The following is a 14,526-nucleotide window of genomic DNA, read 5'->3' on the forward strand; positions in this document are numbered from 1 at the left end:
CATGAATTGTGAAACATTTTAACCTGTGTTTTACGGGTAGTCATGCTCAGGGAGCGCAGGCACACATTTTTGGAGCAGACACAGCAGCAGTCAGATTGTCTTCCACTCTTGGTTCAAGGGTCTGTCCTCATGGTCTTCCTGATCCTCTGGCTCAACCCTGTCCCCACTGAGAACACAACCTCGGGCACAAAGGCAGAACTCACCTCTAAGGCCTTGAAGAAAACAGAATGCCAGCATGTTTTCAGCATGCCAAAGGCTCTCTGTATGGGCTGATGATGTAGATGGGTGCACTTAGGCAACGACAGCCTCAATGTCCCTTTCCCATCCATGATCAGATTCCAATCTGACTGAAGACAGTGAAGACAGTGAAGGTGGGCACGGTGGTCCTCTGCTTCATCAAAATAAAGCCACAGAATTGGCACAGCTGTGTCGAGATGACAGTAGGGTGTAAATACATGATTGTTAGGGTTAGGGTTAGGGTACATGAACATGAAAAAGTGGCATTACGTGTAGTGTCCCATACTTGGAATTTGTGCTCTGCATTTAACCCATCCGAGTGCACACACACAGCAGTGAGTAGTGAAGATACAAACACACCCACACACACATACACAGAATGTGAACCCACATCTGTGGGCAGCCATGTTTTCTGTGGCACCCAGGGAGCAGTTGGGGTTTGGTGCCTGGCTCAAGGATCTCACCTCAGTCATGGTATACGCAGAAAGCAACAGGTCTGGGGAGAATATAGAGTGTGAACGAGAGCACTGGTTGATTTTAATGGAACTGTCAGGACTCAGGTTTGATCTCCCTCTTGTTTCCTTTTTTCTCTGTTTTTATTTTTGTGGTTTTTGCCAGTGTGTTTTTCTCAGGAGTTTCTTTCTGCTCAGCTGTGTTGTGGTTCCCTCTTTTTCTTCAGATCTCACTCATTGACTGTGTGTTGCTGACAATGTACTGTTACTGACTCTGGAGTTTGGATTTCCCCGTGGTTTCTGTTCACCTTTCTGGATTGCCTCACTGTTATGATCCTCTTCCAGTTCTGGACTGTGAGTTTTAGATTGCCTGGATTGATCTGTCTGCACTTTGCTTGATCTTCTGTCACACTTTTAGTTGTCAAGAACCCCAAAGTGTCTGTGTTTTCCTGTATTTTGTTTTGTTTTAGTTCCTGTGTGCCCTTATTTGGTTATCTTCCTGGAGCCTGTACCATGAAGCTGGATTAGCTGGCTAGCCAGGTAAGTTTCAGGTTGGTTTGCACCAATACTGGGTTTTAGGTAACATGTAAGTGGCTTGGCTTTTAGCGGCATTGATTGCCATAGTAACTTACATTCCACAGCTAACCTGCTCTGGGTCAGGCTATGTTCTGGGTTAGAAATCTCAAACTGAAGGTGGACCAATCAGATGATAGAGAAGTGACACTTGTCTGACATGAAGTCACTCCAGTTTATCTTGCTCCAAGTTAAAGGTCACTAACGCTAAAAAAAAAAAAAAAAAAAAAAAAAAAAGAAGACTGGCTTTAATGATAATTACTGAGTCATTTTATATAATTATTATGATTCATATTATTATTATTACTTATCCTTTACACACAAGCAATTTTAGTTTAACAGGTATTATAAATCGTTTATTTAGCTGAACAAATTCAGAGTTACAGGATTAGTTTTGAGTTGACAAAACCAAACCTCTCCAATTCAGCTTTGTTGGTACCATGATGCTGATCATCAACTTTCTTTGTCAACTCAGGCTTTGATCCTGAGTTTGTGGAGCGCGTGCACATGAATGTGTGACATCACTGGTGAACAGCCAATCACAAGCCTTGCAACACAAAGCAAGTTTGATTTACTTCTCGTGAGAGACCCAGCGAGCTTCAAAACTAAAGGTTAAAGGTTTTGCTAAAGGTTAAGAGATTGAAGAATATGACAAATTTAAACGTCATATGAAACACGAAGGAGGACAAATTAAATACTGTAAATTATCTTGCTCTATCAGTGCAGTGACAAGTGAAACTTGTTAAGTTAGTTAATACATTTGAAAATATATAGTGATAGAGAATCGAACATGTATGCTCAGATTTTTTTTTTTTATAGTGCCATCTATTGATACTACAGCTTATTTATGTTACATGTGTATATCCATACACATTAATATTTATTTAAAAAAAATATCAATGGAAAAACATTATAATAAAGTTATACATATACACATATTTTGTGTTTATGGTGAATTTGGTAAATAAGCTGGAGAGCGTTTTGGGAGCCAAATAGTTATGTTTTCAAATGTCATGGTAACGCATTTCTGAAATTATTAACATGGTAAATTTGAAATAGGCCTAATTTACATTTATGACACTACCCAAGTTAACACTGCTACAATGAGGTTTCATTGCTTCTGAACCAAGAGAGTAACTGATATACATAGATACATATGTGTGTGTGTGTATTTATAGTTGCTATGGTCTCCCTTTTAGCTCTATAGATCTTTACACTGTAAATTGTAATTGTCTTATTTATTATTATTATCATTATCTCATAAGATCAGTTCAGAATGTTCATCGAGAATTGTCAGACAATATCAGCTGCAACTATAAACCATCAAATGACAAAGAAATATTTACAGTGGAACTGCAAATAAATTGTAATAATATATAATAAATTGTGCTTGGTAATTATAAAATAACAATTAATGGATAAAACAATCATATAGAAATCATTGTAGATTAATTTGGATACAAGAAACTTAAATGGCATTTGACGTATCAAACCTGTAGATAATTGATACTGGCACATACAAATGTGTTGTGACAAGAACAAACCTGTGCTTTTGAGGGAAGAAATAACATAGTAGAGTAACATGTATCTGCCTTTGATGTTTACGAACACTTATATTTCTGATAACACGCCCTGTAACCTGTGATGTAACCTGCTTGCCTGCAAAACACTGCTTTTCAAGCCAGAGGGCGCCATTGTCCTATTTTTAAAAATGCCTCAGTATAGTCTAGTGCTCCCTCCACCTTTATTATTTTTCCAAAATATCAGTAATAAAATAAAATAAAATAAAATAAAATAAAATAAAATATTCTCCCCGGATGACTACGGGCCCATAACCCTTGTATTTCACGTTTGCTGTGATTAATTGTTGTTTGATTTGGTAAAACACTTCCATCGTATATTTATTTATGTGTATGCTCTTCTACCCATAAACGTTTTATTTTACTTTGTCAATTACATTTTTATGTATAATGAATCTTTCGCTTCACGAATCAAAAGAATCGAGTCCTGAATCATTTCCTCTGATCATGCGCACAAGACAAAATCACGTCACCCGCAGTCGCGCGGCGCAGAGCAGATCTGGAAGTGTGTGCTAGGCAGCAGCAGTTGTCCACATGTGGATGAAAGGAAAACACGGTCAGTATCTCTGTTTTTAGTGATGTAGCAAGCTCTCGTAAAACTTATATATGTTTATTAAATTAAAAAGTTTTCAAATAAGTGGTTTTGAAGAAAACTGTCAGAAAAGCCAACCGAAATGGAATCGAGGCCACGTTAACTTCGGCTAGGCTACAACAAGCTAATTTCGTTTTGAGTTTTTATTTATTTTATTTTTTTTTTATGTGTATTTTTAAACAATGAGTAAGGTATTAATATACGACATTAAGACAAGGCCGTCGTTAGTTTGCGATACTTAAATTCATTTAGGCAACCTAATTTTTCCAGTTTGACTAACATAAACTGACCACGTTAGTTTTTGCTCATATATTAAGATAAAAAAATACTCTTCAAAATATATGAATGAACAACATTGTATTTTATTTATTTATTATTTGGGCGTCTTTTAGCTTTACGTTCTCTAATTAATTTTTTGCTAACTTGGGTATAAGCTACAACGTGTCATTTCAAAATTATGACATAATTATTAACACGTAATGTGGTTTAGGGGGAAAATGATACCTGTGCTGTTCTAGACTGCTACTGGTCATGGTCTTGTTTTTCAAACGGTCGTGATGTAATCCGCGCGCCATCCTGCTGTGCTGTCCCGCCGTCTGACCGCGCGCGCAGCTTTGTGTTGATCGCTTCATGTAGTGCACTCTAACGTTTAGTGTAGGCCAGTATCTTAGGAGCTTATATTTCTGGCGCATGATGTTTTCGAACACTATTTTTAATAAGATTCGTTTTTAGTAGTAGTAATAAACTACATGAGTGCTTTGATTGTTCATTTCATATTAATAAATTAATTTAATAAGTGCCCCACCCAGCAAAAACTCGTTGAAAAGACGTCGAAAAGACGTCATTGGCAGTCGTCTAAACAACGTTAAAATTTAGTTGAAAAGTGAAAGGTGAAACGACGTCTTTTTCATGTCGTCAAAAAGACGTCTATAAATAGACGTCCAAATTACGTTTAAATGTGGTTGAAAAGTGAAAGGTGAAACGACGTCTTTTTCAGGTCGTCAAAAAGACGTCTATAAATAGACGTCCAAATTACGTTTAAATGTGGTTGAATAGTGAACGGTGAAAAGACGTCTTTTCCAGACCTAATTACAACCATGAATTATTTGTCATATTCCTAATTAGTGAAAATAAGACAATTCACAGTATATTGAAACATTTATTGACACATTACATCTTTCATGTAAAATCTTGATCACATCTTAAGCTTCTTTTGATTAAACAGACCGTAAAAACTGTAATATTGTGAAATATAACTACAGAAATAATTGTTTTCTATGTGGATGCATTGTAGAATGTAATTTATGCCTGTAAACTGAAATTTTTAACACAATTACTTCAGTCTTCAGTATTACATGATCTTCAGAAATCATTATAATATACTGATTTGCTGCTCAAGAAACATTTCTGATTATTATCAGTTTAAAACCGTTGTGCTGCCAAATATTTTGTGGAAACCATTACATTTGTCCATATTTTTTTAATAGACCTTGCAAAAGAGTAGTATTTATTTAGATTTTTTTTTTTTTTATCAATTTAAAAGGCTTTACTATAAACTTATCAAATTAATCCATGTTTCTGTATAAATATATTTTTTCAAGACAAATAAACTATGACCAATTATAACCACATTAGAACAACCAAAAATTTTAATTCTGTCATTAATTACTTACCCTCATGTTGCCCCAAACCCATAACACCCTTTTGTGCAGAACACAAATTAAGATATTTTTTTAACAGATGCCTTGTGTACAAAAAAAAAAACAAACAAACAATTACAACAGCAAAAATAATCTATTCAGAAATTATGACTCCCCAATGGATTTTCACAAAAGCACCAAAAGCGCCAGCTCTCACGCCAATGCAACACTGATGCATCATGGTGCTTGTGTGAATGTGTTATTTTATATAAAGAAAATAATCTCAGATTTCATTAAAAAGTTCCGCATTTATGTTTCAAGGATGAACAAAAGTCTGGTTTGGAACAACATAAAGGTGAGTGAGGAAAATCTTTGGTTAAACTAACACATTAGGTAAATGGGGTTCCCACAGGGGCACCAGTAGATCTCTGCCTGATCTCTGATCTTCTGCTCCTTCCTCCATCCCAATTCTGGATTAATGAGCCACGGCAGATGTTTCCACTTTGAATGCTTTAGCCTCGCTCTTTTTTCTGCAGCATCTAAAGTGAGAAAGAAAACCGTAACTAAAATGTAAATTAATAATAAAAAAACAATGTTTGTCCAAAATGTACAAATTAAAGTGTACTCGTTCTTCATGAGGGATTATTAACTAATCAGTATGTCAGGGGTTGTCAGCTCTGGCCATTAAGGTGAGACTTAGGTCTCTGCAGAGTAAAAGTGGGCGTTTATGACTTTGTGGGTGTTTTCAAACTGCTGGGTGTTTCTAAATCATGCAATCAAAATGATCCCCCTTACCTAAACCCCACCCTAAACCTACCGTCACTATGATGTCAGCCAATCAGGTATCATGGTCTAAAAACACCCTGATCTGGTAACTCCCATTACTTTAGTACAGAGACATATGCTTGGATTAAGGTCCACTGTCATGCAGAGTTTACGTCTCAATCAGCTTCACAGTTTGCCAAGTTGTGAATATATTGTGTACACAAATGTAGGTACTGGTAAGCACTGTGGCTCACTATACACTGGTGACTATCTCTGTCCTCATTGTACAACATCACTACTGACATTAATGCACAACAATAAAACTGATATCTTACTTTAATGCTATTTACAGCACATTATCATGAATACTTTATTACATGTATGTGCAAGATTTAATTAATAAATTAATTGGAAATGTTTACTAGATTAGACATTACCTGTCTAGTGATATGTTTATGCTGAAATATATTATTGGTTTGTGTTTTAAAATCTATTACGTGTTTTCTTATAGCGAATTATCAGTGCACCGTAAAATGAAAATAGTGATTGAGGCAGCCCTTCACCACTGAGTACTGAGCAACGGACCTGAGTGAAACACACCCAGTGTTTACGTCCACACCTGATCACACTCACCTGTCTGTGACTTATAGTTAGCAAAACTGAAGACCTTGATTAATGTGTTCAGGTGCACTGCAGGTTGGTGCAAAACTCTGCATGTAAAAGGACCTTGTGAGACAATGTTGAGATCTCCTGCAATATGTTCTGAACATGCACTATAAAGAGGCAGAATGACTTACAACACTGGTGTCCAGTCCTGGGCTGGAGGACCACCGTTCTGCAGAGTTTCTGCTGATCCTTGATCAGCTGCTCAGGTCTGCTTAACTGGGGTTGGAGCTTAATTATGAAAAAAGAGAAGACAACCAATATTATAATGTTAAAAAGTTAAACAACGTTAAATAATTTGATCCATAAATATGCACAACATCTGAAAATGCACAAAGATGAGAAGAAAGAACTTTCAACATTGAAAAATAAGAAGCAATATTAAATCACACATGCATTTTCTTTTCTTCTTATTATTCCTCTTGCAATAAGTTTATTCACAATTACCTTGTGGTTTATCAATGATTTTCAGTCTCTGAAATAGAAAAGATCCATCAATGATGAACTATTATTTACCCCGTTTATATCTGCGAGGTGTTCATAACACATTTTACCAGTGTGTTAAGATCAGTAATTATGACTGTCAAATGTCAGACTTGACTCAATGTATTCTGCCCCCAAACATATGATTAGACTATCAGTCGAATATCGGCAAGATTCAAAAATTCTGATTCAACTATGAAAAACCTTAGTCAAGGACACCCCTAGAAATTTCAAATATTACTATTTTACTGTATTTTAATCAAATAAATGCAGCAGTGGTGAGCATAAAAGATTTATTTTAAATACATTTTTAAATAATATTTTCTATTTCTCTTCCACCTTTATTTGATCCTCTAACTTTAACACTCACTATTCTAATTCTATTCTTAAAAAAAATCTAACTACCTTTCTAATCTTTTTGTATTATATTTTCTTTACATTTATTATGCAATTGTATGTGTGTGTGTACGAGTAAAGACCTCTAACTAGCTTGTTCTACTCTTTTTTTTAATTCTGTTTTCTCTTTATTTATTATATTATTTAAAATCCCATGCTATGTGTACCGTGTTAAGCTAACTGAGACTTGTTATAGCACTATAACATTGCTTATATATCATTGCTCTTGTTTTTGATTGCTTCCACTGTCTTAATCTGTAAGTCGCTTTGGATAAAAGAGTCTGCTAAATGAATAAATGTAAATGTAAATACATGATAAATCTGACCCTTAAACGTTTGAATAATAGTGTATGTCTGAGGTATTACTTACTAGTTATATGTTTCATAATGTCTAAAAATGTTCTTCAGCTGGATACAGGCACGGCCATCAGCATGGAAGAATCTAGAACATAAACAATCTGTCATTCTGTCAATCTGTCTAAGCCAACAATATTTATTATACAATGCCATGTTTATTATAAATAAACTATAGCAGAGGTGAAATGCAGAAAAGAAAATTAATTTACAGATTATACAAAAAAATTAAAAGAATAATAACAGAATTTAAAGTTTTAGGTATACTAATCGATTAATACTCTTACAGTGTGGACATCAAAATAACTAACATGCAAACAAACACACACACACACACACACACACACATTATGAAAATATTATATAAACACACACATATATAAGAAAATTACAGATTCATGCTGATGTAGGCGAAATATATTGTGAAAAATGCACATAAAGTTACCTCTTGTAGTTAGCATTACAGTTGAGATGCTAACGGACTTTTCATGAAGACACTGACCATTTCTATAAACTACATTTTCAACGAAAGCGTGTCATTTACATGAAAGAAAGTTTCAGGGACACTTTTATGTAACATTTGTGTAATTTAGGGATTAAACTTACCTGAAATTAGTGAAAACAACCATGAGAGACAGCGTCTGTTCAGCTGCTTGACGGTTGAGCTGGGCCCCGTTTCCATGGTGACTCCAGTACAGCGCGTGACCATCAAGTGTTTTCAAAATATATTTAAATATATTTAACAGTGCGATCAGACATGATGTCTAATTTCTTCACTAGTTTATGTTAATGGCTTTGTGGTGCGAAATAAAAGTTTTTTTTCTGCTAAATTTGGACTAAAGCCCATTTACATCTATTTTTGGGCTAAATTAAAAAAAAAAAAAGACGTTAAATGTCGCTTTTTGGGCTTAATTTGGACCAAATCCGACGGACCAAACGAAGACCAATTTTCAACGTCGCTTTTTGGGCTTAATTTGGACCAAATCCGACGGACCAAATGAAGACCAATTTTCAACGTCGCTTTTTGGTCTAAAAGATGGCCATGACGGGCCGACTTGATTTAGACCAGAAAACGACGTCCAAATGACGTCTGGTGCTGGGTGGGGCTCAACTGTTTGGAGTCTGTTTGATTTTGGTGATATTTGTACTCACAAAAGTCTCTGTATTCACAGAAGTTGGACTTGAATTTCGGATGAACAGCTAACAATGAAGAAAGAAATCGCAGCGGTGGTATTTTTCCTGAAGCGGCTGGTAAAGAAGGCTGAGAAGTTAGATGGCGAAAAGGTGGACCTGTTTGTGGAGCGGTTAACGGTAGCATTACAGGAAAAGTACAAGGGTCACTGGTATACAGACAACCCCAGCAAGGGCCAAGCATTCAGGTACAGCACTCTGATAAGCAGAAGTGTTCACTGACACACTAATGGCATATTCTTTAGATTCACAGATAGTCACAACAGGTTGCATGTAGTGCACCTCATGTTAAAATGAGCTATATTTGTATCCTGTGCAGATGTATCAGAGTGAACCGCTTTCATAAAGAGGATGCTGAATTGCTCCGAGCGTGTGCTGAGAGTGGAGTGCAGTATAAGGACCTTGGTCTGCCTAAGGAGCTCACGCTTTGGGTCGACCCTGGAGAGGTGTGCTGTAGGTAAGTTTACGCAATAAAGCTCACGTTTTTCTGTTTCATTTAGAAGTTTTCTGCTGGTTTGTTTTTCTGATGCATCTTTACCTGTGAATTGGACACAGGTATGGAGAGAGGAATCATGGATTCACTGTAGCCACCTTCTCTAGTGATGATGATGATGATAAAGAGGATGTGACAAAGAAAGTGACGAGCGCTGTGGAGAGGGTCACGTCAGATTACCACTCCGCATCCTCCTCGGATGAGGACACCAGCTGTAGAGAGGCCAAGTACACCCCACCTCTCTACAACCACACTCCATACCAGGTACAAAATGTCTTAAATGTTTTTGTATTGCTACATGTACACTACTGTTCAAAAGTTGCTACGTTTTTATGGTTTTCAAAGTCTCTTTTCCTTAAATTTATCACTTTCTTAAGTGACATTGGTTTGATCAAAAAAATTGTAAAACATTTCATATTGTGAAATAATATAATTTAAAATTAAAGTAATTTATTCCTGTGATGCAAACTCCAATCTTCAGTGACATATGCCGATTAGGTACTCCACAATTTTTATCCCAGTTGAAAATATTTTATTCAATATTTAAATATGCTTAATATTTTAATGCTGCTGTTGTTTTCAGGATTATAAATAGTTCAAAAGAGCAGCATTAATTTGAAATATAAATCTTTAGTAGTGTTATAAATGTCTTTAAGGGAATCTTTTAAACAATTTAATGATCCCTGCTGATTAACATTTTTTTTATTTCTCTAAAATAAATCTTCATTCATACTTTGAATGATATTAGGTATGCTGACTAAAACACAATATTAACAATATTTATAAAGACTTTAATTTTAATGTTACTGGGCAACAGTTTTATTCAGAAATGTTCTTATTAGATGCCTTTAAAGTTAAGATTTGATTTATTTGTCAAAAGTTTTAACTAAAAAAATTTGCCTTTATTTTTTTTTATGTTGTTAGAAATATAAAATGAATGGTCCCTTTCACACATTAATTCTTGTAAATTAACATTAAATTACTGGCATGACAGTATATGTATAGAGACACTCCTGTTCATAAAAGCAACAACGTTCCTTCTTTTTCCAGTAAGATACCAGTCATAACTCAATACCCAGACTCATTCACAAACTCTGATGTCAGTCACCAGAAATTACCTTTAAACGCTGCACTGTCTTCATGCACCTCAATTAGTAGAAGTGCTTTAGTTTCACAGCACTGGTGAATAGAAAAGAAGGCAAAAAAAGCAGCAGGACTGATTTACCAGTATTGTTTTGAGTGTAGTTCATTTAAAATGGAGCTATTTGAATGAATTGTAGATTAATTTTTAAATGATAGTTTAGCAAAGTTTTACTTGTATTAGTAAGATAATATGCATGACATGTATGTCGGACCATTGTTTCGAACTATTTTTACTATATCTGCTGTCCTCTTCTTGATTAATACAGCTTGTATATGCCAGTGCCCCAGTATGGCATCCTGTACCAAGGAAGAAGTTTGGCCCAGGGAAAGGGCATTACCCTCAGCGGCCACACTACATAATCCGTCCCCCTTGCAGACCCAACCATTCCTTTAAACCGCACAGCTGGGTCCAGCAGGGGTACCGTAGCAAGCACGGCTACTGGGGCAGCACTTCAAACCTAGCACATCAGCTTCAGTAGCCACTGTTACTACAGCATGAAAGTTCATTGGTGTCAGTGAGAGGGGTGTTCCATTGGAAAGTGTTTTTTGAAGTTACCACTAAGATGACTGACCAAATTTTTTAAAGATGTATTTTTGTAGTTCTGCTGTCACTGTTTTATGCATTTGTGACTGGTCAATTTTTTTAAAGAATGATAACCGTAACCGTTTGCACTTTAGAGTATTTGTAATAGAACGTGTATAAGGTAAACTTCGTACATATTGGATTAGTAATATTTCAAGTATTTAAATTATGGTAATGGAAATGTACTGTATTTATGTTATATGGAATCATTTGATAACACTTTTACATGGTTTTTGTCATAGTTTCAGTGACCAAATGTTTTATTTATTCACAGTAAAGTATTATGTATTGCGTAGACCACTTAAATTATGGATAACATTAAAAAACATTTACAAGAATGTAAAATCTTTGATTATTTGAGGTAACTTATGTTTGTAGTTTTTTTTTTTTTTTTTTAAGAAAGACACTAGGTGGCAGAACAACACTATTCCAATCATAACTTGCGCACTTTAAATTAGAGCGCAGCCAACAATACTTATACTTGTTTTAAATAGTATAGAGCAGCAGTACTCTCTTTATAGTAGTTTTATTTAGCTCATTCAGAAGCAGTTATTTTGTGGTCTATGGAAGTTTTGCATGAACACAGAAGTAATACAGATGATTATTTTAGAGTCAGTTCAACAAGTTCACTATGCATGCCACACCTTCCTCTGAGCAGAGCAAACTGTTCACAAACTCTGACCAAGTTTTAGAGGAAATGGCTACAATTCATGCTATAAACCCCACCATTACAGACTCGAAAGGAATTGCCTAGCAAATTCATTTTGCTTTTTTTCCACACCCTTGTCTGTTAGACATAACTATAGTGTGCATCTTGTATGCACCACGTACTTGGGAAAACAGGTTGCTGTTCCTGAACTGGTCATCAGTATTTGTGTTTAATTACGATTATATTTCATATAGCACAATACTCCTTAATTTCACATTAAGATGTGTTATTTTAATGCACTGACCCACTTTCTGGAATTACTCAAGATGAACTATTAATGCTTAACCCTTTAACTGCCGCTCGACCAAATGGTTGAGCACATTTTGAGTCACTATATTTTATTGAGAGGAGTACCTAACTTAATTCAAGCTGATTGAGCCATCTCTACCATCTGGTAGAGGTATGTTAAGCCAAAAAAAATCAACAGCATTTGTCACAACACTTCTTCTTTGATGGATGTCAGAGAGAAAGAAATCACTCCTGCCATGTAAACTGTTTTTGGTGAAATTTTGCAAGGTAAGCATATTTTTTTGACATATTACACTGTAAGAGCCCTAACTTTACAAAATTATTTTACTTGCTGCCATGAAAAAACTTTAGTATGTTTTCAATAATTTTTCAAAAACGTGCTCAACCAAATGGGTGATTTGTCACTTTATGGTAAACGTAGAAAAGCTAAGCTAATGTTTTAAAAAATTATGGGACGTGTTGGAAAAAAAATACATTGAGTGTGGTAACTAATGACATAAGGAGATAAGAAATGCAAACAAAAAATGCTTTTTTCTTGGTGGGGCAGTTAAAGGGTTAAGATGGTTACAGTTGCATTCAAATAAAAATCTGCAAATTCATGGTAGATTAAGGACAATTATGGGTGATCATGTGTTGCTATTTAATGGAATTTTATATACATTATACACACCAATTCATTTATTCAACTGAGGTATTAAATAGACAGCATTCTTTTTACATAATTACAGTTGCAAAAACAGATGCACATATTACAAATATTAAATAAAGTCTTGATAGGAAAGTAAATAAAACAGACCCGACACGCTCCAGCATTATTTTCTCAAAGTAGTGCTAACCGATTTGGGCATCATTCGTTTGAATCGGCTCTTTTCTATAAACTGGTCAAACCATAGACATGTCTATGGGTCAAACGAGTCAGAAATGGATGGCGAATCAGTTCAAATGAGTCTTCACAGCTCTCAGCCATTGAATCATTCGGAGAGCTTACTGAACACAAATAACAATAGCGATTTATTTTTAATCAACTTAAACCAAACCTGCACATGTATTCTATCGTTTGCTAACCACGAAGAATATCTTTATTAAGCTCAACACCAGCATTTGCCGCTTGCAAACGACTCAGTGCTGCATTTTCCTATCAACAGACAATCAAAACATTACCAATACCAACGTTACACCGACAAAACTCAAAGTACAGTTCTCCAATACCGACGGAGTAGAAATGCCCCGGTCTACAATATACGTTACAAATGAAACATGAAATAAGGTCGGAACTGACGTCAATTCACGAGGACGAATGATGTGGCAAAAAGCAAAGGGCGATTCGCAAAGAACTAGTACCCTCAGCCTTTACGCTCAAGCTGATGTTGTTATTTTCTCCCATATTCAAATATACTTATAACACATTTGCAATATATTTATAGCCATGTTGCATCTAGGTAGTGAAAGTTTGTTGTCAAACGAACTAAAATCCCTCTTCCACACAGTACCCGTATCCCTCCGCCTCCAATGATGTGTACGTCTCTTTCCGGTGCATTTCTCCACCGGACTGGTTCCGCCGCCATTGTAGCTTTCTAGAGTTCCTCGCAGCGGCGGTTGACATTCTGGAGTTGAAGCGCCTCATTTACATTCAGCGGGCGGCTAGAGTAAGCTAACATTCCCGGTTCATCTGCCCCCCTCCCCCCCCAGAAAAACACAAGACCACCTCCATTCATTCCCGGCTCTGGAGTAGTTTAGGTTGGGCAGAAATAATAGCAGGATTTAGAGAGCAAAGCGAAGAGGAACCACCGTCGTCATGGCTCAAATCCTGCCCATCAGATTCCAGGAGCACCTGCAGGTAAGCGCTTTAAAACATCTTCAAATGAGTGTCTCCTTTATTTTTTTATGAGTTTATAGTGTGTTTTCAAAAAAGCAGTTGTAGTACCCCTTCCCCGGTGTATATGACCCCCATCAGCAGCACTAGTAGTAGTAGCAGGGGAGTTAGCTTAGCTACTGTCGGTGTTAACCAGCTGAATAATAGAGATTCTGGTTGTGTCACAAATAAAACTAAGCGAGCTGACTCCCCAGACAGCATTTTCAAGCATAATTGTTCAAACATTTAGAGGGTTTGGTCCAGTTACACGGATTTAAAGGCAGTGTATTGAAATTATAATGTAACGTTAACTTGAAAAATATTGATGGCTGAAAAATTGAACAGATTGTTTCGAGAATATTGAGATTTGTAGTCGCAGAGCTTATCAACACTTGTCAGCTGTCTTTGCCTCAGGTTGTGTCTTTGTATTAGAAATATCAGAGGAAAATTTAGAATAAATAGTCTTTATTTCTTTAATTGAATCACTATAAATGACAAGGTATTCAGTCTGGTTTTATTCCCTATTCTCTGTGCTATTATAATAAAACAGATTTGTGATTGAGGTGTCGAG

The 14,526-nt window shown here is 35.9% G+C and overlaps 2 protein-coding genes and 2 long non-coding RNA genes across 4 annotated transcripts in view; 2 read left to right on the top strand and 2 right to left on the bottom strand.

The window, feature by feature from the left end:
- Positions 1-81: 81 nt before the first annotated feature.
- LOC128021138 (uncharacterized) lies at positions 82-1,228 on the bottom strand. The gene is made up of 2 exons (XR_008185477.1): positions 702-1,228; positions 82-424 (listed from the first exon to the last, which is right to left on the bottom strand). It is a non-coding gene; the product is annotated as an uncharacterized LOC128021138 (long non-coding RNA).
- A 2,017-nt stretch (positions 1,229-3,245) lies between these two features.
- LOC128021140 (protein BTG3-like) lies at positions 3,246-11,483 on the top strand. Its single transcript, XM_052608127.1, has 5 exons — positions 3,246-3,398; positions 8,908-9,114; positions 9,246-9,383; positions 9,482-9,683; positions 10,829-11,483. The coding sequence occupies exons 2-5, from the start codon at positions 8,942-8,944 to the stop codon at positions 11,039-11,041; spliced, it is 726 nt and encodes a 241-aa protein (XP_052464087.1). The 5' UTR covers positions 3,246-3,398; positions 8,908-8,941; the 3' UTR covers positions 11,042-11,483.
- LOC128021142 (uncharacterized) lies at positions 4,929-8,839 on the bottom strand. The gene is made up of 6 exons (XR_008185479.1): positions 8,342-8,839; positions 8,181-8,249; positions 7,752-7,823; positions 6,950-6,977; positions 6,637-6,733; positions 4,929-5,613 (listed from the first exon to the last, which is right to left on the bottom strand). It is a non-coding gene; the product is annotated as an uncharacterized LOC128021142 (long non-coding RNA).
- A 1,956-nt stretch (positions 11,484-13,439) lies between the features above and the next one.
- Positions 13,440-14,526, top strand: part of LOC128021139 (clathrin heavy chain 1) — a 40,310-nt gene continuing 39,223 nt past the window's right edge. Inside the window, exon 1 of the mRNA XM_052608126.1 lies at positions 13,440-13,940. Within this exon, the coding sequence (XP_052464086.1) occupies positions 13,899-13,940 (42 nt within the window). The 5' untranslated portion in view covers positions 13,440-13,898. The remainder of the gene's footprint in view (positions 13,941-14,526) is intronic.

Source organism: Carassius gibelio, chromosome A10, assembly GCF_023724105.1.
Source record: "Carassius gibelio isolate Cgi1373 ecotype wild population from Czech Republic chromosome A10, carGib1.2-hapl.c, whole genome shotgun sequence".
Taxonomy (NCBI): domain Eukaryota; kingdom Metazoa; phylum Chordata; class Actinopteri; order Cypriniformes; family Cyprinidae; genus Carassius; species Carassius gibelio.

Excerpts from the sequence above, each read along its gene's own strand:
- LOC128021140 (XM_052608127.1), top strand. The coding sequence starts at position 8,942 with ATGAAGAAAGAAATCGCAGCGGTGGTATTTTTCCTGAAGCGGCTGGTA. Across the intron at positions 9,115-9,245 it reads AGCAAGGGCCAAGCATTCAG|ATGTATCAGAGTGAACCGCT; the intron begins GTACAGCACTCT and ends TATCCTGTGCAG. Across the intron at positions 9,384-9,481 it reads CCTGGAGAGGTGTGCTGTAG|GTATGGAGAGAGGAATCATG; the intron begins GTAAGTTTACGC and ends AATTGGACACAG.